Source organism: Clarias gariepinus, chromosome 7 (genome assembly GCF_024256425.1).
Source record: "Clarias gariepinus isolate MV-2021 ecotype Netherlands chromosome 7, CGAR_prim_01v2, whole genome shotgun sequence".
Classification (NCBI taxonomy): Eukaryota; Metazoa; Chordata; class Actinopteri; order Siluriformes; family Clariidae; genus Clarias; species Clarias gariepinus.
Genome location: NC_071106.1, coordinates 1,974,997 through 2,000,737, shown reverse-complemented (window position 1 = coordinate 2,000,737; position 25,741 = coordinate 1,974,997). Strand labels below are relative to the sequence as shown.

General features: G+C 40.6%; 2 protein-coding genes across 2 annotated transcripts; one reads left to right on the top strand and one right to left on the bottom strand.

The window, feature by feature from the left end:
• Positions 1-268: 268 nt before the first annotated feature.
• lysmd2 (LysM, putative peptidoglycan-binding, domain containing 2) lies at positions 269-8,130 on the top strand. Its single transcript, XM_053500472.1, has 3 exons — positions 269-615; positions 2,711-3,030; positions 7,519-8,130. Exons 1-3 carry the CDS (start codon positions 400-402, stop codon positions 7,565-7,567), a joined length of 585 nt encoding a protein of 194 aa, XP_053356447.1. The 5' UTR covers positions 269-399; the 3' UTR covers positions 7,568-8,130.
• A 94-nt stretch (positions 8,131-8,224) lies between these two features.
• scg3 (secretogranin III) lies at positions 8,225-25,656 on the bottom strand. Its single transcript, XM_053500471.1, has 12 exons — positions 25,411-25,656; positions 24,001-24,053; positions 23,818-23,848; positions 23,485-23,700; positions 21,831-21,973; positions 20,183-20,299; positions 19,630-19,894; positions 18,122-18,238; positions 16,009-16,092; positions 15,434-15,538; positions 14,339-14,428; positions 8,225-9,796 (listed from the first exon to the last, which is right to left on the bottom strand). The coding sequence occupies exons 1-12, from the start codon at positions 25,532-25,534 to the stop codon at positions 9,678-9,680; spliced, it is 1,464 nt and encodes a 487-aa protein (XP_053356446.1). The 5' UTR covers positions 25,535-25,656; the 3' UTR covers positions 8,225-9,677.
• Positions 25,657-25,741: the final 85 nt, after the last annotated feature.

The following is a 25,741-nucleotide window of genomic DNA, read 5'->3' as shown; positions in this document are numbered from 1 at the left end:
TTTAAAAACACGAATGTAGATATTTGTCATGCCAGTGAATCACCTTTGATAAAGCACGTGATGGCTGTTTACATCATTTAATCTCTTCTTCACATGTTGTATTTTAACACTTGATAGTTTTTTGGTAGATTGTTAAATTAACATTTTTTACACAGTGTGAATTGAATCAATTGAATCATATAAGAGTCGACTCCTAGCTGTTCGGAGCGAGTCGACTCTTCATTCATTTCAAAAGAACCGAGTCTTTTTTTTTTGTATTTAGGTATTACGCACACGGACACGCGCATCTGCTCGCGCACGAGTCTGTAACGGCTCGAGTAAAAGCTCGTTCCGGTTCTGATCGGTTGTGTGTCGGTGATGTAAGGAGCGCCGAGGCGGTCCGAGGGATCAGAGCGGAAGATGGCGGAGGCGGAGGGGGACGTGTCTCCGTGTTCTCCGCGGCGCCGCTCCGGGTCCGAGTCCGAGGGCGAGCTGTGGCTCAGTCTGGCCCGCGCGAAGACGCGCTCGTACGGCAGCACCGCCAGCGTGACCGCCACCCTGGGGGAGAGATACACACTGCACCGCGTCACCGAGGGGGACACACTGCAGGGCATCGCGCTCAGATACGGGGTCACGGTACGGACACACACACACACACTACATCTCTGTCTCTGGCTTTTCTATTGAAATCATCACGCCGAGCTCGCGGTCACGCACGAGAAGGCGCGCGCTCAGTGTGATGTTTTGAACAGAAAAGCGTTGTGACGTCATCGCCGCCCTCTCCATGGATGATGATGATGATGCTAGCGCCCTGTGTTAGCCTGTTAGCCGTTAGCTAGACAACGTAACCCCATCAGGTTGAGTACAAAACTATCTCGTGCACTTCAACTCCAGATCAAAGCCTCTGTGACACCACGTGGACTTAATAAACCGTTATGTCGCCCCCTAATTAATAAACACACAGTGCACTACACAGAGGAGTACAACAGCTAGTAGGGACTAGTGAATGTTTAGTGCACTACTCTGGGTCTGATAGCTGTATAGTGCACTACTCGGGGTCTGATAGCTGTATAGTGCACTACTTAGGGTCTGATAGCTGAATAGTGTACTACTTAGGGTCTGATAGCTGAATAGTGTACTACTTAGGGTCTGATAGCTGAATAGTGTACTACTTAGGGTCTGATAGCTGAATAGTGTACTACTTAGGGTCTGATAGCTGAATAGTGTACTACTTAGGGTCTGATAGCTGAATAGTGTACTACTTAGGGTCTGATAGCTGATTAGTGCAATACTTAGGATCTGATAGCTGAATAGTGCACTACTCAGGGTCTGATAGTCCCTAAGTAGATTAGTGTACTACTTAGGGTCTAATAGCTGATTAGTGTACTACTTACAGTCTTTAAGCTGCTGTATAGTGTACTACTTGGGGTCTGATAGCTGAATAGTGTACTACTTACAGTCTTAAAGCTGCTGTATAGTGTACTACTCAGGGTCTGATAGCTGAATAGTGTACTACTCAGGGTCTGATAGCTGAATAGTGTACTACTCAGGGTCTGATAGCTGTATAGTGCACTACTTAGGGTCTGATAGCTGATTAGTGTAATACTTACAGTCTTTAAGCTGCTGAATAGTGTACTACTTAGAGGCTGATAGCTGAATAGTGTACTACTTAGGGTCTGATAGCTGTATAGTGTACTACTTAGAGGCTGATAGCTGAATAGTGTACTACTTAGGGTCTGATAGCTGAATAGTGTACTACTTAGGGTCTGATAGCTGAATAGTGTACTACTTAGGGTCTGATAGCTGAATAGTGTACTACTTAGGGTCTGATAGCTGAATAGTGCACTACTCAGGGTCTGATAGCTGAATAGTGCACTACTCTGGGTCTGATAGCTGTATAGTGCACTACTCGGGGTCTGATAGCTGAATAGTGTACTACTTAGGGTCTGATAGCTGAATAGTGTACTACTTACAGTCTTTAAGCTGCTGTATAGTGTACTACTCGGGGTCTGATAGCTGCTGTATAGTGTACTACTTACAGTCTTAAAGCTGCTGTATAGTGCACTACTCGGGGTCTGATAGCTGTATAGTGTACTACTCGGGGTCTGATAGCTGTATAGTGCACTACTCGGGGTCTGATAGCTGTATAGTGTACTACTCAGGGTCTGATAGCTGAATAGTGTACTACTCGGGGTCTGATAGCTGAATAGTGTACTACTTAGGGTCTGATAGCTGAATAGTGTACTACTTAGGGTCTGATAGCTGAATAGTGTACTACTTACGGTCTGATAGCTGAATAGTGTACTACTTACGGTCTTAAAGCTGCTGAATAGTGTACTACTTAGGGTCTGATAGCTGTATAGTGTACTACTTAGGGTCTGATAGCTGTATAGTGCACTACTCGGGGTCTGATAGCTGAATAGTGTACTACTTAGGGTCTGATAGCTGAATAGTGCAATACTTAGGATCTGATAGCTGAATAGTGCACTACTCTGGGTCTGATAGCTGAATAGTGCACTACTCTGGGTCTGATAGCTGTATAGTGCACTACTCAGGGTCTGATATATCTGTATAGTGCACTACTCGGGCTCAGATACCTTTGTATAGTGCACTAAACTTTAAAAGTAATGGCACCCCTATACATACCATAACGTGTGCTGTTTACAGTTTAGCTCGTATTTAAAGTTGTATTTGTGTGTGTGTGTGTGTGTGTGTGCGTCCTCTCACTCAGATGGAGCAGATAAAACGAGCGAACAAACTCTTCAGTAACGACTGCATTTTCCTGCGTCACAGCCTGAACATCCCTGTGCACATGGAGCGGCCGTCTCTCTTTAACGGACTGTCTCTGGAGTCCCCTGATGGAGAGGACCCCTCTGCTTGCATCTCCTACGTGCCCGCCCCCTCCCCCCCTCCTCCTCAGGCCGCCCCGGAGTCCACCCCGCGGCCCCCCCAACCTGACGAGCTCTCCGCTAAAGACTATTTGCACATGCTGGACTTACAGATCACTCGGTCCAAACAGGCCGCCAGGAAGCTCAAGGAGGACGAGCCGAGGTGAGACGCAGGGGCGAGGGCGCGCTTATTTAACCTAACAGGAAACCGGGGGTGGGGTGGTGTTGTTCTGACATATTTAATTACTTTCCTGTTTAGAGTCGTGTTTATGTGGTGTTAGAATCTGACATACAGCGAATATTAAAAGTTTACACCCCACTGTCAAAACTGCAGTCATGCACTACCTAGTGTCTAGTGGATGTACAGTGCACTATTTAGGGTCCGGTGGATGTACAGTGCACTACGTGGGGTCTAGTGGATGTGTAACTCACTACCTATGGTCTAGTGTCTGACTAGTATGAATGTATTCAATGTATAATGTACTGCTTGGGGGATAGTGGATGTATAATGCACTATTTAGGAAGTAATGAATATATAATGCACTATTTAGGGGATAGTAGATATATAATGCACTATTTAGGGGATAGTGGATATATAATGCACTATTTAGGGGATAGTAGATATATAATGCACTATTTAGGGGATAGTAGATATATAATGCACTATTTAGGGGATAGTGGATATATAATGCACTATTTAGGGGATAGTGGATGTATAATGCACTATTTAGGGGCTGGTGGATGTATTACGTACTATTTGGGGGCTGGTGAATGTGTTACACACTACTTAGGGCTAGTGCATTATAGATCCACTACCTGGGGGCTAGTGCATTATACATCCACTACCTGGGGGCTAGTGCCTTTTACATCCACTACCTGGGGGGCTAGTGCCTTTTACGTCCACTACCTGGGGGGCTAGTGCCTTTTACGTCCACTACCTGGGGGGCTAGTGCCTTTTACGTCCACTACCTGGGGGGCTAGTGCCTTTTACGTCCACTACCTGGGGGGCTAGTGCCTTTTACGTCCACTACCTGGGGGGCTAGTGCCTTTTACGTCCACTACCTGGGGGGCTAGTGCCTTTTACGTCCACTACCTGGGGGGCTAGTGCCTTTTACGTCCACTACCTGGGGGGCTAGTGCCTTTTACGTCCACTACCTGGGGGGCTAGTGCCTTTTACATCCACTACCTGGGGGGCTAGTGCCTTTTACGTCCACTACCTGGGGGGCTAGTGCCTTTTACGTCCACTACCTGGGGGGCTAGTGCCTTTTACGTCCACTACCTGGGGGGCTAGTGCCTTTTACGTCCACTACCTGGGGGGCTAGTGGATGTACAGTGCACTACCTGGGGTTTGATGAGACTAATTGACCTGCTATGTAGTCAGTACAGCTAGACTCAGATGTAGCACACTATGTAGGGCCCTTAATAAGGATGTTTTATTGAAACATAGTGTACACTATATCTGTAGTAGACTATAAGCAGTGTGTTATATACAGTTAGGAAGCTGTTTATGTGCACTCTGTACTGTGTGTAGTGCACTTCTCCTGTGGGGTGTACGGGAAGTGTACAGTAGGGGGAGTGTAGTGTACAGTAGGGGGAGTGTAGTGTACAGTAGGGGGAGTGTAGTGTACAGTAGGGGGAGTGTAGTGTAGTGTACAGTAGGGGGAGTGGAGTGTACAGTAGGGGGAGTGGAGTGTACAGTACAGGGAAGTGTAGTGTACAGTAGGGGGAGTGGAGTGTGTAGTGTGCAGTAGGGGGAGTGTAGTGTGTAGTGTACAGTAGGGGGAGTGTAGTGTGTAGTGTACAGTAGGGGGAGTGGAGTGTGTAGTGTACAGTAGGGGGAGTGGAGTGTGTAGTGTACAGTAGGGGGAGTGGAGTGTGTAGTGTGCAGTAGGGGGAGTGTAGTGTGTAGTGTACAGTAGGGGGAGTGTAGTGTGTAGTGTACAGTAGGGGGAGTGGAGTGTGTAGTGTACAGTAGGGGGAGTGGAGTGTGTAGTGTACAGTAGGGGGAGTGGAGTGTGTAGTGTGCAGTAGGGGGAGTGGAGTGTGTAGTGTGCAGTAGGGGGAGTGGAGTGTGTAGTGTACAGTAGGGGGAGTGGAGTGTGTAGTGTGCAGTAGGGGGAGTGTACGGTAGGGGGAGGGGAGTGTACAGTAGGGGGAGTGGAGTGTACAGTAGGGGGAGTGTAGTGTGTAGTGTACAGTAGGGGGAGTGGAGTGTGTAGTGTACGGTAGGGGGAGTGGAGTGTGTAGTGTGCAGTAGGGGGAGTGGAGTGTGTAGTGTACAGTAGGGGGAGGGGAGTGTGTAGTGTACAGTAGGGGGAGTGGAGTGTGTAGTGTGCAGTAGGGGGAGGGGAGTGTGTAGTGTGCAGTAGGGGGAGGGGAGTGTGTAGTGTACAGTAGGGGGAGGGGAGTGTGTAGTGTACAGTAGGGGGAGGGGAGTGTGTAGTGTGCAGTAGGGGGAGTGGAGTGTGTAGTGTGCAGTAGGTGGAGTGTACGGTAGGGGGAGGGGAGTGTACAGTAGGGGGAGGGGAGTGTACAGTAGGGGAAGTGTAGTGTGTAGTGTGCAGTAGGGGGAGTGGAGTGTGTAGTGTGCAGTAGGGGGAGTGGAGTGTGTAGTGTGCAGTAGGGGGAGTGGAGTGTGTAGTGTGCAGTAGGGGGAGTGGAGTGTGTAGTGTACAGTAGGGGGAGTGGAGTGTGTAGTGTGCAGTAGGGGGAGTGTACGGTAGGGGGAGGGGAGTGTACAGTAGGGGGAGTGTAGTGTACAGTAGGGGGAGTGGAGTGTGTAGTGTACAGTAGGGGGAGTGGAGTGTGTAGTGTACAGTAGGGGGAGTGGAGTGTGTAGTGTACAGTACAGTCAGCTGCAGTGCCACAGAATTAGACGGGGTGTGTATACTTACGCAATCAGGTTATTTTTTATTTCTGGGGAAAAAAACAAAACTTTGTCAATGTTTTCTCTGACGTTACATCATATTCTCTTACATCACACACACGAGATTTTAGGAAACTCCGGAACGGTGGAGCGGAGTGTGTGTGTGTGTGTGTGTGTGTGTCTGTGTGTGTGTGAGAGAGACATCAGCAGTTTTGCCTGTGCTGAGTCACACACCGTGTGTGTGTGTGTGTGTGTGTGTGTGTGTGTGTGTGTGTGTGTGTGTGTGTGTGATAAACCTGCTGGTGATGCATCCTGGTGCTGTTTCTTATTCCATCCTATTGAGTCAGTCTGATTCTGCAGCGTGATCTTATTTTTATTCCACTCTGTAAGTGTTCTAAAGTTTTGGCACCATGTTCTGCAGTTCCACAAAGCCTTTCTCCCCACCAATCCCCTCCCCCCTCCCCCCTCCCAGTGGTTGTGCCGCACAGGATTGTGGGAGATGACGAACACCTGCCCTGTTCACTTATTCAGATCATTTGACTCTGATTCAGTTAAGAGTCGACTCTTTCATCAGTCGAACGATTCACTCAGAGTGAAAGGAGACGAGAGTGAGATCAAGATTTAGATCTGGATTGTAAGTGTGTGTGTGTGTGTGTGTGTGTGTGTGTGTAAAACCACCAGGGAAATTGTCTTGGGTATTTTTTGCCCTTTTATGTAGAAATGATTTACTGAGTGCAATTTCCTAATGCTTTCAGCCAGAGGAGAATCAGAGGCTGCATTAGGGCACACACACACACACACACACACACACACACACACACACACTGTAACCGATACCTGGGTCAGTGTGGTACTGGGAGAAAAAAAATCTTCTGAATTAATAATGAACGCTGGAAAAATATCACCGAGGCTCCATGACGACTCTCTGACTCACTGACTCTGTCCTCGTGTTTATTCTGTTTATCTTTTTCATCTTGCCTCCAATTTTTTCATGTTGTCTTTCTGTCATTTTTTTTTTAATATTTATTTTTCTTGATTTCTTATTTTAATTAAATTTTTTTCCTTCATTTTCTCTTTCCCTTTTAATTTTAAATGATTTATAACTTTTTTTTTCTGTTCAAATTTTCTTTTCTTTCTTTTTTCTTTGTTTTTGTTTGTCTTTTTTCCATCTTTGTTCATATTTCTTCTTTTCTTTCTTTTTTTCATTTTAATTTCCTCTCATTTTTTTGTCTCAGACTTTTCTCCTCCTCATTCCTTTCTTTAATACTATCATTTTTTTTCATTTTCTTTTTTTTTTTTGTTCCATATATTTTATAAAACGTCACACTGAACTCCACTGATGTTTATAGATGACGTGTTAATGTAATAACGACTGAATCCGTCTGGACCTCCGCGATGGTTCGAACCCGAGTGCGGTGCTGCAGCAGCTGCTCAGTTTCTCAGACTCCAGACTCCACAACACCTCATACGCTGTTTTCTTAGACGTCTCAGACTTGTGTTCTGTCTGATCCTGTATTTAAAAATCTGTGCTTTTTCAGCCCCCCCTAGTGGCCAGTCTGGTCGTGTCTCTCCTCAGTAATCAGCTCGCTGTCAGGAACAGCGTGATTCTTTATCCTTATAAAAGTTTACACACAGACGTTCAGCTCGGCTATACATACCTGGGGTGCTGATACTTTTGCAAACAGTGTTTACTTTGGTACTGCTCTAATATGAAATCATGGAAGACAAGCTTTGAAAAGGGAGCTAATACTTTTGTGACTGATTACACAATGTGTGTGTTTACAGGCAGGATGAAGATCAGACACCGGTGACGTCATCGTATCAGGAGATCTAACGCGCGTCTGATCAACTTATCGAGAGCTGAGACGATCGAATCCGTCTGTCTGTCTTGTATCTAATGCGTCTCTGTGTTTCATTTTATTTATAATTTTAGAATCTTGTTTTTATCAGTCCAGTCATCCTCACTGCCTTTTACTTATTATTATTATTATTATTATTATTGCTGTTTACATCCAGCTGTGTGTGTGTGTGGGGGGCATTAAACGGAAATGTGCACTCAGAGACACTAATACGCTTTAAAATAAAAACTTTATTAATGCTGCTGTACAGACGAGACACAGACGACAGACTGTCTGCAGACCCCCAGACGCAGACGAGCGATCAGACGCCGCGCTCCAGGACGTTCTGTGTGTTTACCAGTCGCTGTTCGCTCAGTAAGAATATACAGACCAGTGTGTGTGTGTGTGTGTGTGTGGGTGGCTGCTTAATGACTTTTAATTAGTTTTTATTTGATTTGGACTCTGCTGTACATTTCTTGCAGTGTGTGTGTGTGTAAGCGATGCTGCTGTGTGCTTTCTGATTTTAAGATGAAATCCTAATAAACGTATCAGTAAATCAGTCGTGTGTGTTTTTGATCATTAAGTGCTTTCGCACTGCATTCTTTCCTTAACCCTGTAGACGCTTAAGAAAACAGACACGCCCACCACAGTGCTACAGAAATGCAATGTTTATTCGCAATTCTGGAAAAAAAAAAACAAACAAACAAGAGGAGAAGAAACTCGCCATATTTACATTGAAAAATACTCGACTGTGTTAGTCACGGTTAGAGAATCCAAGAGCAAGAGAGAGAGAGAGGGTGGAAAAAACTAGAAACAGAAACAAATCAGGAAACCATCGTCATTTTGGTTGGTTAAACTTTTAAATAAACCTAAACGGAGATAAAATGCTAATACAGAGACGCGTATTTTTTTACCGCAAACGAACAAAAACAAAGCATTGTGTGTGTGTTTTAATTTTTTATTTCGGTAAATCAGCGCCCCCTGGTGGTGTTGTCTAGTCTTGGAATGTTAACAACGTCGCAAAAGATTACGCGGCAGCTGTGTGTTAATAATGAAAGTTAGCGTGGTTGTCATGGTTATTTTTTTATTTAAAGGTTGCTGTTAAATCTTGTACAATTGAATAAAGAGTAAGTTGATCAAGCTACTGCAAATCCGTAGGCTTGCCAGCGCCACGTTAAGTAGCTAGCCGAGTTGGCGAATGTTAATGTTTTGACTTGAATTGTAATAAACATGACTTCCCGGCCTAAAAGTACCACGTAGAAAATAATAAAAAGCTAGCTAGGTAAATAGCTATTGTAAGCAGTGCACTTCTGTTAGTTTTAGCCTGAGGTATGTGTACACGCCCGTGAAATAGTTGGTCACATACTCTATTCTTACGTTTTTACGTTATGATGTCTATAGTAATGTTAGCGACTAAGCTCCTGTAACAACCGCCAGACAATTATCATCCGCTGAAAAACTCCAGCTACATATTGTTACGGAAAATTGTTAGTAATGTTGATGTGACGCTAAACTAGCTAACTTTATAGGTAACGTTCCTATAGAATCTGTAAAAGTGTAACTTACCAATAAATAACATAAAATAGAACTTTTTTAAACTTAGTGCATTGCTAAAGTTAGTGCGATTAACTAGCTAGCTAACATTCATAACCTTCATATCATCCATCATACGATCTTTCGTTAAACAACCAGGAAGGTACGGTACATACAGTGATGAATATCGAGCCGCCATACAGACACGTGACGTGACAAATACAAAGAAAAAAAAATAGTGGTTAAAGAAACGAGTGTGTAGAAAGCGAAAGATCGAAAGCGTGTAAAAGTCATTCTGAAATTCAGAGTCTAAAGATAAACCGTAAATATCTTACACTTCAGATTATTGTATCTTACGCGTATTTAATCCTTACAGGCCTAATCGACTATTGCTAATTATTTTGCGTTGTCTTCGTAGTGCGCTTTGATATATTCGTTAACTGTTAATAAAACGTTCAGCTCTTTTTTTGTTGTTGTTGTATAATTTAGAAAGCTACTGTATGATGTAATACATCAGGCTAACTCCGCCCACGGTTACGGTAACGGTGACGTCGTGAACACGCAGCATTATGCCTACAGGCTCCCGTAGATCCTCTTGATGACGTCTCCTTCGTCCTTCTTCAGGATCCCCTTCTCGATGTAGGTGTCCACCTGCTGGTCCATGAAGTCCCTGAGCTTGGACAGATCGTAATCTGTACGAGGGGACAAAAACAAGCAATGATAAAATTCCAGGTTTGGAAAAATTTCTGTCTGTGGGTCTGTCCGTCCAGATTTTGTCAAAACATAATGTAAAACCGTCTGTACAGAATATAATGAACCTCCTGCAGTCCTTAGATCTCTGTCTCAAGTTTAATCTGCACCATCAGAGTAAAAGTGATGTTATAAACAGTTATGTGTGGGATTTAATAATCTACTGTAAAATAATCTACTAATGCGCTACTGTCTCAATGTAAACAAACACCTGCACCAATAGATATTAATTAGAAAAGATAAAGTGAATATTTTGACTGGGATTAGTTCATATTTTCACTTTGGCTGAAATAACAGCGCTGAAGTGGTATAAGTGAATTTTAACACGCTGGAGTGGTTTTAAGACAAAACTTCATCTTTATCCTTTTATCTACTTTTTCCATTTCTCATCTGTGATTCACTCTCCGATTACCGAACAGGGAGTGTATTTGTCTGAGCACCAAAGAAGGACAACTTAGTGTAAACAAGGCGTAAGATACTCAACCTTACAGAATGGGATTTCTTTGTATTAATAAGTTAGACAGAGAGTTCTGCTGTACAGAGAGACACACAGACATGTACGTGGGCTTCAACCTCAAATAATAATCATAATAATAATCATAATAATAATAATAATAATAATAATAATAATATCACTGATTACATTAAAGATCAGATCAGATTATTATTAGCTTTAACCCTTTAACTGTTTCTACAAACCCTTTAAGCGTAACCGACGTGTACTAACGTGAGTGTATAATGATTCACACGGTGAGAGCCGATCAGCTGAGACGTGTTCAGTGTGTGAAGCTGTGAGAGTTAATATAGCTGCAGAATGAAAACTTACAGTCAGGGTTTTTTTGCACTCTACACTAAGTAGCTGCATTTAAAGTTTACATTTAAAAATATATCTTTTCCGTGTCGTTACTCCTGCAGGTAATTAATATGATCCTGTACACTGTGTACATTCTGTAACGCTGCAGTGTTCCTCACGAGGACGAGCCAAAATCACAGCCACACACACACACACACACACACACACACACACACACACACACACACACACACACACACACACACACACAAACTGAGCCATGTTTCACCCACACACTACTGCTTCCCTTAAAGCTTATCCCAACACACACACACACACACACACACACACACACATCCCGCATTAGCCAAAATATTTCTCTCCATCTGTCTGTTTGGATACAGTGTGTGGGTGGTAAAAGGGATGGAGAGACAAAGAGAGGAATCAACAGAGATGGAGGGATGAAGAAAAAACAGGGATCAAGAGAGAGAGAGAAATACTTTATTGGTGAAATCTCAAAATGTCGACAGATGTAGGTGAAAAGATAAAAAGATGGATATATACATTGATGAAGAGATGGAGAGATAAAGAGCGGGATAAATGGGAAGGAAGAGAAAGATAGAGGGAGGCGGAGAAAAGAAGAGGCAGACAGAGAGAAGGAGATTGAGAGATGGAGAGATGAAAGGATAGATAGAGATGATGTATAAAGGGAAAGAGGGAGATTGAGATAGAGAACTAAAAAGAAGGATAGACAGATAAAGAGAGGGATGGAGGGAGATGTGAGATGACGTGAGGGACAAATGGGAATGGAGAGATGAAGAGAAAGATATCGAGGGAGATGAAGAGATAATGAATAAATAGAGATGGAGGTAAGGAGAGGGATAGGTGTGTAAGAGTGGATAGAGATGAAGAGACAGATAAAGAGGCAGATGGATAAAGAGAGGGAGACTGAAAGATGAAGAGATGAAAAGATGGACAGAGACAGAGGGGAATAGAGGGAGATAAAAAACACAGATGGATGGAGAGATGAATCCAGGTAAAGTCATATTTCTGTCCATCCCTCTGTCCATATCACTTTTCTTCCTGTCACTTTCTTTATCTCTGTCCATTATTCCGTATCCATTTCATCTCTCCATCTATTCATTTCATCATCTTTCCTGTTTTTGTCTTGTAATCTATTCTTTTCTACCCCAGTATCATCTCTCCATCTCAGTCTATTCCTCTCTTTCTCTTTTTAAATCCAAAACTTTATCTCTTATGTTTTAGTTATCTATCTATCTATCTATCTATCTATCTATCTATCTATCTATCTATCTATCTCTGACCCTCTACTGACTGGTCTCTCTTTTCATCTTTTATCCCTCCATCAATATTATCATCATTAGAGTGGATGATGTAATAGAGGATATAATAAATGTTGCTTGTGTGAACGTTAGAATCATTTCCGTTTTATCCCTCATCTCTCTCTCCCTCTCTCTTCCCCTCTCTCTCTCCCTCTGTCTCTCACTCTCTCCATTTCTCTCCCTCTGTTCTCTCTCCTCCTCTGTCTCTCTCTGTCTCTCTCTCCTCAGTCCTCAGTCCTCAGTGGTATTAAGACTCCAGAGCCCTGATGTGAGCCTGATGACGTGATTCAGATTTGAGTGTTTGGTGTTTCAGATTTATTTATTTATTCCGTCTCCTGATGTGTTTTTAATGCTCGTGCGTCTTCAGCTCTAGAGTTCTACCCGACCCGGTTCTCTTTGCGAGCTTTTTTTCACTATAAATGCACACACTTTACTGAACACTGGGAGAATAAAGACCCCTCTTTTGTGTGGGAAACAAAAGCTCTGCGTGTCTACAATCAGCCCGAGTTCATTAAGCCTCATGAATATGAATGAGCGACTCCGTACAAAGCGACCAATCGTCTGCTCCGCCGGCCCACGCTCATCAGAATCACTAATTCACACCAACAAAAGAGAGTCTAATTGAAGAGAATGAAGCGGAACATCAAGGGAAGGCTTCTGAGTGCCGCGTCTCCGCGTTCTCCAGGGACAGAGTTTGTATAATATACAGAGCGAACGAGCGCGATAGCGTAATAACGACGATTACACAAACATCCACGAAAGGATTTAACCATCGTCAGAGCGCGAGTCCGTATTGTTAAAGTCTCTCGCGTAAATGATCTCATTATCTCGAGTAAATAAAACTCCCCTGAACGGAGATGTTAAGAGAATAAATCAGGCTGTCCAGGTAAAAGGCTACTGGATAAAGATGTAAATGACCCGAGATCTTGAAAGAACAATTAAAATGACGTTAAAGAGTAAAAGAAATCAGTGAGAATCTCTACCTCTGGGAAACTCTGTGATTAAATCACACTCAGTGAGGAAGATGAGATAACGAGGCATAAATCAACAACTTCACTTTAAAAGCCTGATGAGCTTATAATGTCCAGTCCCAGACAGCACACTCGTTCCATAAAATAACACTTACATAAGCAGGCTAATTTATCAAATTAATGTATAAAACATATTTAGTTAGCTAATTTATCAAAACTAATGTTCATAACCTGACAAGCTGTTAATTTATTAAACTAATTTACAAAAATGAATAGCTAGCTAATTTAAGTTGCTCATTTTTAAAACACATTAACTTAATTATCAAACCAATAGCTAGCAAAATAATAGCTAGCTAATTTATAAAGCCAATGTCCAAAACCAAACCAGTTAACTAATTTAAAACTGTTCAAATTTAAGTGCTGGTTAGATAATTTACCAAACTAATGCTTAAGACTTAACTAGATAGCTATTTCTTTTTTTTTAAATAATGACCTTGCTAGAAAAATTTTCAAAACCTAAAAAACTAGCTAATACATCAAACAAACTACCACATAAAAATCAACTAGCTAGCTAATAACATTAATAATAATAATAATTATAATAATAATTATAATAATAATCTAAAACCTAGCCAGCTAGTTTTCCAAACAAATGTTTAAAACATAACTAGCGAGCTAATTAATCAATCTAATTTCCAACACCTAAGTTCCAAAAACTTAACCTAATTATTATTAAACTAATGTGAAAAAACCTAAGTAGCAAGATGATAAAAAAAAAACAATGAATGTTGAAACTAACTAGTTATGTAATATATTTATGTAAGTAATTTCCAAAATCTAACTACCTAGCTAATTTCAAATCCTGTGAAAAACTAGAAGGCTAAGTTAATAAAATCATGTCCAAAATCTAATTAGAACTACTGTAGCTAGATGATAAATCAAACTCATTTTTACTTAAGTACACCTCAAGTAGCTAGCTAGAAAATGTATCAAAATGATGTTTAAAGTACATGTAGTTATTTATCAAAATAATGTTTAAAAATTTAAGTAGTTAAAGTTATCTAGTTAGTAGTTAAGCAAGCTAAATTAAAAAAGCTAAATAATATAAAAAGTGAAAGTTAATGTACTGGGTTACTGTAGCTTTGATGGAACATTTAAAAGATTTCATAAAAGCATCAGAAGTCTTTGAAGTTTGAAATCCCTCAGCGATTCGTCTCTCAGTGACCGAGTGCTGCTTCATGGGGTTTTTGTTGTGTTCTCATCTTCTGCTTTCGTTTTTCAACACTGTGTCTGTGTGTGTGTGTGTGTGTGTGTGTGTTCCGATTGGCTCTGATGGTCCTGTCCCTGGTGTACGGTGGTATTGCGGTGGTATCTCACCCTCTTTGTTCTCGTCTTTATTGTGTGTTTTGAGCCACTCGATGTTCTTCCTGATTGCCTCCAGATACGACTCGGACTTTCCTGTGTGACCTGGACAGAGATGGGGGAGGGGGGGGGATACAACACCAGCAGATATTAGATGGGATTATGTAATGGTGTGTATGTGTGTGTGTGTGTGTGTGATGTCCTAGATTTTTCTGATCATGCTGAACACGAGTATTAAAGCACTGCAGAGCTGCTTCTCTCTCTCTCTCTCTCTCTCTCTCTCACACACACAAAACAGTGTGTCATCTATAAACACAACCTAAACTTCATTGCAGCTAAACATCCACCAACACACATACACACACACACACACTACTGATTATTTATAGACATCACGCTGTGTGTAAGTAACGATTTGGCCCAGGAGCCACTGCCGAAGCTCACCTACATTTCATTTACACCAGCGGTAACCATGGCAACCAGGCTAAGTTAAACCATGATGTCCTGAGAGGTGTAAAGATTTCTACACTACTAAATGAAAAAACAAACAAACAAACAAGTCTTTCTAAGAATGAATGCTTTAAATACGCCCACACGATTGGCCAAGAGCGTAAGAAGAGCTCCTAGCTTAAAGTGAGAGTTTGTACATTTTATATTAGTTTGTTTAATGTTAACCTTATTATAAAAAATATTATATAAATCTAGAACTATTTAAAATATTGATAAAAAATTAGATTTGCTGTGAAATGTAGAATGTCATTTCAACATTCTTAAGCTGATTTATAATTTTTTTAATTGTATTAATTTAACGAATATATATAATATTTTTTTGTTTCACTTGTGTTCATTATTTTATTTATTATTATCATCAGATTATTATTGTATTATTATTATTACCTTTTATGTACCTTTTAATACCTTTATATAACCTTATTATTATCTTTATTCCTTTTTAATAAAAAAGTTTATTATTTATTCATCTGCTTCTTCTTTCATTTATTATTTTTTAAATCTTTGTGCAAAACGTTTAATAAAATTTTTGAATACTTTAAAAGTACAATTTTAATTAATAAATGGCCAGAATGTTTATCAGAGGCCCGTACCACTCACCGTTCTCCACTGCCTTTCTCTCCTCCTTGGTTGAGTCCTTCAGGTTCTCATATTCCCTCAGCATTTTGGCGGTTTCCTCTTTCGTGTTGTCGTCCTCGTCTGTCACTGTTCAGCCCCGGGGAAAAAAAAAACACAGACAGAGTTACAGCAAAAAGCAAAACTGTACTTAATCAATAGAATATAAGCTAGGAAGAGTCCGCTCCAGAAATAATGGCATCCTTGGATTTAGAACAAACATGCACAAATAATGAACAGGACTAAGTCTTGTTCTGAGTTCAGAGGAAGTACTCCACCCAATAGCATCTCTACTGTCTCGTGTGTTTATGTGTGTATTTTGTAACATTCTTTAATCCGACAAATATCATACATTCTAATAATAAACATATCTGCAATTACCTGTTAGTTATTCACAACCAGACTTATAATTAATAAGCCACCAGGGGTGCCAATAATTATGAACAAAAACCGATGCTGTATAAGCTATAGCTATTAAAAGCTTTATTATTAATAAAGCACTGAATGATTTTGTTTTGTATGTGTGAAGTGTTAATGGATGATGTGGTATCAGTTCCTGCCTGTAGGGGGCGTGATGCTGACGGGACCCAGCGCTTTCCCGAGCTTGTTCTTGGTCTGCGTGGCGATCATGTTGTCCAGATTCTCTGTAAGACGCAACAATATAATCAGCAGAGATCAGATTGCTAAATTTGCGTTTAAAAATGTTAATATATACATCTTTTTATTAATAACAAAGTAATTTATTATGAACATTTTGTAAAAAAAAAAAAAAGGCCAACGCAGACATGATCTATGTCTAATACCTGCTTTTTTAATGCTAACGTAGCTTTTAATGTAATCAGTCTGAGGTTCAACATGAAGCTATTGGATTCTAACTAAATAAAAACTGGCATAATTGCATAAAACTAATTTTAACAAAGCCGTGTCAACTTTTCATTAGAGAATACACAGCTCTGATTATTATAAAAACTGCAGCAAGAACTACGCAGCATGGGCTTAAGAACTAGCAGAACTAGCTGACTAATTTATTAACGGGATCCCAAATATTATCGAACATAGAAATGAACTAAATATCCTCTTTCTAATAAAATAAGTTAGCATAAGTAATGATCTAACTTTCTAACAAGCTAGCGCAATTAATCTAAAATACCCAGATAGTTTTAAACATTTCCAGTATTAAAATACAAGTAGTATTTTGTTTATCTCATGATCTAACCTCGCACAACAATCCAATTAAAGCAATAAAATCGTAGCTCGCTAAATCAACAACGCTATTGATCTAGCGAGTTGAATTTAATGCTATATGTTTTTGCACAACATTTAATACCATCCTGTCTTTATTTCATCAGCTTTATTGGTTGCTTAATTGCCACTGTTTGAGTATACACCGTATGAAATCCTAGCAGTGCATTCTGGGAGGTTTGCTCTCCTGAAGTCCACAGTGACATCAGATTGAATTTCTCATCTAATTAGCTTCATTTCAGCGGAAAACAGTGACAGAAGGTCGCATCAAAAACAATTAAAGCACTGGACTAAAGACGTCAGCAGGAGGTTTCAGTGTATTTGTCCTACACACACACACACATGCACACACACGCGCGCATTAGCATTAGCGGGACTGGAGAGTGATCTGCGCCTCGTTTCCTGTTGGAACCGGTTTAAAGCGGCGTCTTGTTTCCAGGCAGCACGCTGCTTTATTTACGCGCCGTCTTTATTGCCCTGATGTACGTAAAGGTTTCCATAGAAACCTCATGAATGGACAGAAAACAACCCCGTTATCTGTGTTTTGTTAATGAGTGCGCTCGCTTCGTTAGCCTGGGGCAAGGAGCCGCGGACGAAACGTTCTGCATTTAGTTTTAACTAAAACTGGAGCCAGTCCACTGAAACATGATCTAAATGATGAAGGAAAGTGTTTCACTTGTGCGTGTTACTGCATCATAAAATCTCACAGCCAATCACGTTCCTGCATGTAAATCAAAGAGGAAGGATGATGTGTTGATTAAAACAAAACTTTTACCTTTTATCTTTAATGTTTACGTGCAAAACTTTTATTTTTTATTTTATTAATTTTTTTTAGAAATCTCATTACTTTCTTGCTTTTCTTTAATCCTTACTTTAATATTGATATTCAGAAATGAATGTAAACTATGAGCGTCATTCATTCTTAGAGAAGATCATCATGGAAAATCATCAGGGAAAAGAGAAAACATCATCGGATAAGAATAAACAGCTCCGAGCGCAGAAGAGGACAATAAACACGGCTTCTCTAAACACGACACAGCTGCTCGTTGTGTGTAATTGTGTGTAATTGTGTGTGTGTGTGTGCTTTTCAAAAAACGCACAAAAGGAAACACAGTCATAATTGATGTCTTTTGTTTTCCCTTAACACACAAACGTACAGTTATGGTTTCCATGGTAACGTCTAATGTACAGTAAGCGATTCACATCAGCGCTGATACGGAGAGGTTTTCTGTAAGGAGGAAGTGTGTGTGTGTAACATGAACGGAAGAAGCCTCCAGTGTCAGTAACAGTGAGAGGTGAAGCTGGATTAGAGCCGAGGAGTGTTTATAGCTGCTATAACGTAGACGGCAACATGTAACGTGTTACTATAAAGAGATAAAAAAGAAGACGTGTAATTCGTAAAATGTGTGTGTGAAGAATTAAAGTTCTTACCCAGGTAGGACACGCCCTCCTCAGGTGTGATGGTGCCGTACTTTACCATCATCTTCACAAAGTCAATGAGTGTCTTCATGATGGTGATGAGGGTCTCTCTTTCTTCAGCGTCTTGTTCTACAACACACACACACACACACACATTTAATACTGATATAGAATGCGGTATGCCGCACTTAAGAGTCAGACTTTACATGAGGAAAGTTTCTCATATTCAAGGTTGGGGTCGTAGCAGCAGGAATAAAGTCCACATGTATGCAGCTCCGGTGTTTAGATCATGAACTCTAAACTCAAACATTTACACCCCAAAAAAACTAAAACATGAACTTTTGTTCTTTTAAAGGTGACCTATTATGCCAAATTTCCCTTTTAGTCTTGTTTAGACATTCAGATTGGTGTGTGTCTAAGTGAGGGGAAATCCACTTTGATATACGAGTGTTTTGATATACAAGCACGATCCAGAATGAATTATGCTCACAATCCAAGGTTAAACTGTAGTACAGTATGGAACCTTTAAAGGAGACATGCAGATGGGTCTCTACAAAAAAGTTTTTGTATTAGATACACCACCACCCCCGCCCCTACTGTGACCTTATATAAATTAGAAGAGCCCTGGTAAGAGTGACCCTCAGGTGCCCCTGATCCTGTAGTTGATAATTAGTGTTAATGTGATTACTGTGATGTGGTTTTAATGTTATGGCTGATAAGTAATATCGCTGCATGAACAGTATCTATGTTAACTGTAACTATGATATAAATCATAAATCCGAATTAAACCACATCCTTGACTCTCATTACTCAGCAGCACAGAACAGCACTCGAGAACACTTCCGAGTTTCATTTCACATTTTACTCTTTTTATTATGAGCACGAATTAATTAAGCGACAAGATTTAAAGCAAGGTCATAAAATTGAAAAGTATGCTTCTACAGAGGATTCATTACACATTTAATTTAATATGATTTGTTTTATTTAATTTAATCAGGGCAGCACAGTGATGTAATGGTTAGCACTGTCGTCTCGCACCTCCAGGGTCCGGGTTCGATTCCTGGCCTCCGGGTACTCCGGTTTCCTCCCACAGTCCAAAAACATGTAGATTAGGCTTACTGGTGTTCCCTAATTGCCCATAGTGTGTGAATGAGTGTGTATACGTGTGTGTGCCATGTGATAGACTGGCACAGAATACTTAGGGCACCCTGCCTCGTGCCCTAACTCGCCTGGGACAGGCTCCAGGTCCCCCCGACCCTGAATACAGGATTAAGTGGTATAGAAGATGAGTGAGTGAAAGTTAAGTCAATGTGTTGTGAAGTAAAAGAAACCATTTAAAGAGAAACTTTAACTTCCTTCATGGCTTTATTTACAAATAATTCAGGGCTGGAGATCCAACCACGGCCCACATGTGTATCTGATCTCACTGCTGAGAATCCTGCGTCTGATTTCCGTATTAAACCATCACTACACACTCTCTCACACACCTGAGTGATGTTACTACACACTCTCTCACACACCTGAGTCGAGGCTCTTCAGAAGTCTGTAGAAGTTTGGGAAATATTGCAGGTCCTGCAGTTCTTCCTCTGGGTTCACTTCGTTCCTGTCGTTTCCTTCGCTCGCTCCATCCCAGTTCCCGTCAGCATCTCGGACCTCCTCCTCCTGCTCTTCATCACCACCCTCCTCATCATCATCAACGACATCATCACCACCATCACCGGCATCGTCAACGTTCTCCTCATCATCGTCGTCATCAAACCGACGACTGGGACGATCCTCCTCATCCTGAAGAGTGAGAACAAGAGGGTGAGACAGAGAGATAGACAAAGAGACGGAACACAATAGAGAAAAAGAGAGAAAAGTGAGAGATAAGAAAACACAGAATGGAGAGATAAAAATATACCAAAAGAGAGAAAACCTCTGAGAAGGGTAAAACTCAAAAAGTGAGAGAGGGAGAAATTTTTTATAACAATTTCCAAGTAAATATTAAAACCTCATTGCTGTTACACCCACACACAACCCACACACACACACACACACACACACACACACACACACACACACACACTGTACCCTGTTTTTGTTGTTGTTCAGCTCCTGGATCTCGTTGTTCTTGGCGTTTTTGGTGATCAGATCCTGCAGAGCTTCAGCGACCTCAACCTCCAGAGTGTCAGCCTGACTTTCAGTGATCTACACACACACACACACACACACACATACAGAATGGAACCATCAGTTTATGTGTGCAGTCATGTTTGCAACTGAGTGTTTATGTGTGTACTGGTTTAGAAGAGATGGAAGCGTAGGAGGAGTAGGAGGTCTGTTCTAAAAATGAACAGATGGGCCGATAAACTGGGAGAGATGAAAAGAAAGGACAGAGACACATCTCTCTGTGTGCTGATGGTGAAGACGATATGGTTCGGAAGCAGAGAACAGGAAGTGGGAACAGGCTCTGAGTAAAAGTTCACAGTCATTAAAACAACCAAACCTCAGCCATGCATTCAGGTTAGAACCCTGGCACAAGACTGGGTCTAAACATGGTTGAGTACATTAAACTTAGTACTAACTCAGGTGAAGAACAGTAAAGACTGTGATTAACTAAAAGGTGGAACCCTAAAGAGTGAGACAAGCCAAGAGGTAAAACCACAAAACCTGGGATTAACAAAGAGGTAGAACCCTAAAACTGGGACTAATGAGAAGGTACAACCCTAAAAAAACATACTAACCCATAACCCTAAGGACTGGTACATACTGAATGGTAGAACCCCAAAGCCTATCATTAATGAAAAGGTAAAACCCTAAGATGAACCAAGAAGTAGAACCCTAAGTTCTAAGGGAGACGCAGAACCCTTAAAACCCACAATAAACAAGAAGTAGAACTCTAAAAAGCTAGAACCCTAAAGACTGGTACCAAGTGGTAGAACACAGAAGCCTATAATTAACTAAGAGGTAGAACCCTAAAGAGTGGGACTAATGAAGATATAGAACCCCAAAAACTCATAATAACAAAATGTAGAACCCTAAACCCCTTACAACTAGAATGAATTATTAGAACTCTAATCAAGAGGTAGAAAGCTAAAGCCTAGGATTAATGAAGAGGTAGAACTCTAAAACTGGTACTAATGAGGAGATAGAAACCAATCCTTTAACACGAACCAAGACATAGAACCAGCACTGAGCAAGCGGCAGAACCCAAAAGCCCAAGGATTAAGAAAGATGTGGAACCCTAAAAACCTGTATTAATGAGGAGGTAGAACCCTGAAGAATGGGATTAATGAAGAGATAGAAACCTAAAAACCCATACTAAGCGAGAGATAAACCCTTAAAAACTGGTACTTATCAAGTGGTAGAACACAAAAGCCTATAATTAGCTACCAAGTAGAACCCTAAAGAGTGGGACTAACCAAGATGTAGGAACCTAAAGCCTAGGATGTAGCACCCTAAAGACTATGACTAACAAGCTTATCAAGACGTAGAACCCTAAAAACCTGTACTACTGAGGAGGTACAAGCATGAATACTGATACCAATGACTGAATACCAATGAAAAGGTACTACCTACCTACTACAGGACTAACCAAGCCCCAGTAGTAAGAATCCTAAATCCTGAGATTAACCGGCGCTATAACTCTAACGGTAAGCAGTTAGACCCCATAAAACTGGAACTGACCAAAATAGACCCTTAAAGAGGTTGGACTGTGAGTCAGGATGTCGGTTCTCACCAGACCGAGTTTGAGGAGTTTGGAGACGATTCTGTCGAAGACTCCGCGGTCGTCCTCTTCGTAGATTTTGTTGGCGATTTTCTGGACGATGTCCTCGGCAGTGAGCGGAGTTCCGTCCAGCTGGTGCAAGCTCTCCGGTTCAGCTGTAAGGGGAAGAAGGAGAACATCAGAAGGAGAAGATGAGAAGGAGAACATCAGAAGGAGAACGTTGCCAGTAGTAAAGGTGGAGTTACTAAAAATAACCGTCTTTTATCGATTAAAGCTCATGAGCGCGAGCTTCACAGGAACTTGGCTGCGTTTGAAAGTATTGACTGAAGTGTCCTGTCTGATGATATGTGTGTGTGTGTGTGTGTGAGTGTGTGTGCATCATGTATAAATGTATTATAGTGCGTGCTGTAAGTATTATGTGTGTGTATTATATACGTCACGTGAGTATAATGTATGTGTGTGAATGTGGGTCTGCTCGTGTGTTTGTGTCTGTGATTCATTGTGTGTGTGTCTGTGTGTGTGTGTGAGGTCACATTGAGCATCTGCTGTGTGTCTGCATGGGTTCTGGCTCCGTTTTCGTTCTGTCTGAGTGAGTAATCGGATCTGTGCTGACTCGCCCGGATTGACGTTCCTGCACGCGGCTTAAACTCCTAATGGTGCATCCTGAAATCGTTTCCAAGCAGGAGAGAGAAAAGTGTGTGTGACGTGAGCAGCGTCGCAGTTAAATCACGCGCAGCTGAGTAAAAGCAAATAAATACATAAGTACAAGATGTTACTGATCCATTCACTGGGAAAATGTCTACTACACACACTCACACAGACATCACAAACTCCCACGCCTTTATATTATCTAAAGACCTGCGAGAGGGTATTAAATGTGTGTGTGTGTGTGTGCGTGTGTGTGTGTGTGTGCGCGACACACTACAGTGATAGACTGGAGTTTAACACTCTAAATGTCTCACACTCCAGACGGTCATTGGATTATCCTGTCTCTCTCGCCTTTACACACACACACACACACACACACACACACACACACACACACACCATCTTTTACTTCATCTTTAACTTTTAATTAGCGGTTTTATCTTGGAGTTTATATTGTAACTTTACTATTCATATTATCTTTGTTGGTATTTATTGTGTTAAGTTCTTATAGTTTCTATGTTGATATTTATCGGATTCATTTTAGTATTTATATTTTCTATGTTGGCATTAATAATGCAGATGTTAGCATTCGTAGCCTGTATGTTGGTATTTACAGTAGATCTGTATGTAGTTTGCTTCTTGTTCGTTGTCACTTTTTCCATTTGCACTTAACTGGTTTCGTTCTTTATTTGTAGTTTAAACTCTATGTTAGTGTTTTTTACCATAGGATTTTTATAGTTACAGGTATTTACAGGTTAGATTTTGCTACTTTTAGTTTTTATTTAATAGTTTTTAGACTTTTAGCTTTAGACTTAGACTTTGTTGTAGATTCTTGAACTATTAAGAAGGATTTAGAAACTTTGTGTATTTCACCTTCAACATCTGTAGTTTAAACTTCAAATTTAGTTTATAATTGTATCTTTTAATTCCTACATTGTATTTATTTATTATTTGTACTATTTACAGTATCTCGAGTTTTCAGCCTGTGTGCTATATATTTCGCTATTCCCAGGGTTACCTTGGTATCTGTTGATGCCGTTCTTGGTTGTGTCGTAGTCGTCCGCTAGCCTCCTGCTCTTGGTGGAATCTGTCTCGTCGTGTGTGTAGTGATCATCTGTCGAGACTGATTTTGGCGTTTGGTTGTTCTGCGATCTGGACTTCTCGGCCAGAGACTTCAGCAGCGTGATGTCATCGTCGTCTGGACTAAACTCAGAAGGCTGCGTGGGCTTCAGCTCTGGAAATGAAGCGATAGAGCTAAATACGGCTAAATATGTATTTAACCTGCTTACACAAAAATACAGAGCACACGGTTGGTGAGGACGCTACAGAAATAGTTTCCGCTCTCTCTCACCTGTCTTACTTCCACTGTCGGCTTCTGCAATCTTTTCAGGACACAAATAAACACAAAATCAAAATAAAATTCAGTTAAAACATAGCTTATATTTAAAAATAATAATTAAACGCTGAGGGTTACACAGGCTACAGATGGTTAGTGTTTGTTCTTTGTAATGTTGTAGATAAAGAAGTTTCATACCTGCTGCTGTAGCGGTCTCTCCTCTGTTAGCTGTCTGCTGTACTCTGCTTTATCTGCAATAGAATAAACACACACACACACACACACACACACACACACACACACACACAAAATTAGCATGAAAATCTGGGTTACTTTATATGCTAAAAAAACAACAACTCACAAAACCTTTTTTTGCTTTTTTTTTTTTTGCTTTGCTAAACATCTGTAACATTTAAGTGCAACACTGAGGTAGAAACTCGGACCTTTGTGTTTGTCTCAACGTTAATCTTCTGAGTTTAATTCTAGCCTCTGAGTCATGGCGGTTATCGGACCTGCAGCTTCAGTGTGCAGGAAGCCTGAGGAGTAATCTGATTACGGCCTAAACCATTCAACCGCCATGGAAATACAAGGCTAGCCACATGCAACACACACCACGCAACGTGACACAGCTCTTCATGCTCCTGTCTGTCTGTCTGTCTATCTATCTATCTATCTATCTATCTATCACTATGGCTGATTTTATTATAAAAAAAAACTTTCATGTTTTTGAGCATACACACTTTTATTACTGAGAGTTCATACTAATGTTGAGCAGTCAGTAGCTCGTATTGATAAAAGTCATAATAAAACATTTTAATAACGCTGTAATAGACTCAGGTGTTTAGGTTTAGCTTGTGTGCAGGTAATGTGCAATTCACAGTTTTTTTATTTGTAACAATATTGTATTTATTTAAAACTACCGGAATTTTTTGGTATAAAATACGTAATATTTTATTTATTAACAGTTAACAATAATTAGTGGTAGTTTAACATTTTAAATAAACCGTAATTTTATTACATACGTGTTTATATGTGTAGTTTAGTAATTTTGTTTGATCATTTTTAAAAAGGTAATTTCTAGTGAGTTCATGTGTTTGTTTTAAATAAATATGTAACTTATAGCAGTTTTTATAATGATTATTTAAGACACAGTTTAAAAGGAACATTTTTGTTTAATTTGTTAAAGGATTTTTTTTCTTATTTATTTAATGCAATTTACAGATATTTTGTTTATTGTTCTATTTATAAATGATATCAAGTTTTGATTAAAAAAAGTTTTTAATGTGTAAATACACAACAATGTTTTCTTTGGTATTTATTATATGTTTAATTAAACAGCTGTGAACTGCAAACTGTTAGTTCTGTACTTTTATCTTTATGCAACAACTACTAGCATCATAGATAAAAAGAAAATATTCAATTATTATTGTGTTACAAAATCTTAAATCTCAGAATGCAGTAAAGCAGAATACTGAAAAGTTTAACAAACATAAAGAAAAAGAAAAAAGAAAAAATCTACTGATGATATTAACAATATGAGTTTATAGTATAATAATAAATATTACAATAATAATAATAATGATGATGATGATGATGAGTGTGTAGTACCTTGAGGTGCAGGAGGAGTGGGAAAGGCCTGTGTCTGGTGTAAAAGTGCAGTAGTGATGGAGAGGAGAAGAAAAGCCCACACTGTGTTCATCCTCACAGCCTTCATCATCATCATCATCCTCATGCTCGTGCCCCTGGTTCTGTAATGGCGGAGCGCGCGATGGCCCGTTTATAAAGCAGCGCGCGGATCAGCGCGCGCGCGCGTGTGTGTGTGTGTGAGAGAGAGAGAGACAGAGGGGTTGCACCTGCTGTTCCACGGAGCTGAATAACGGGAGTAAACGCGCAGCCGCGTGCGCAATATCCGCCTCCGAGACACGCGGGTTGCCAGATT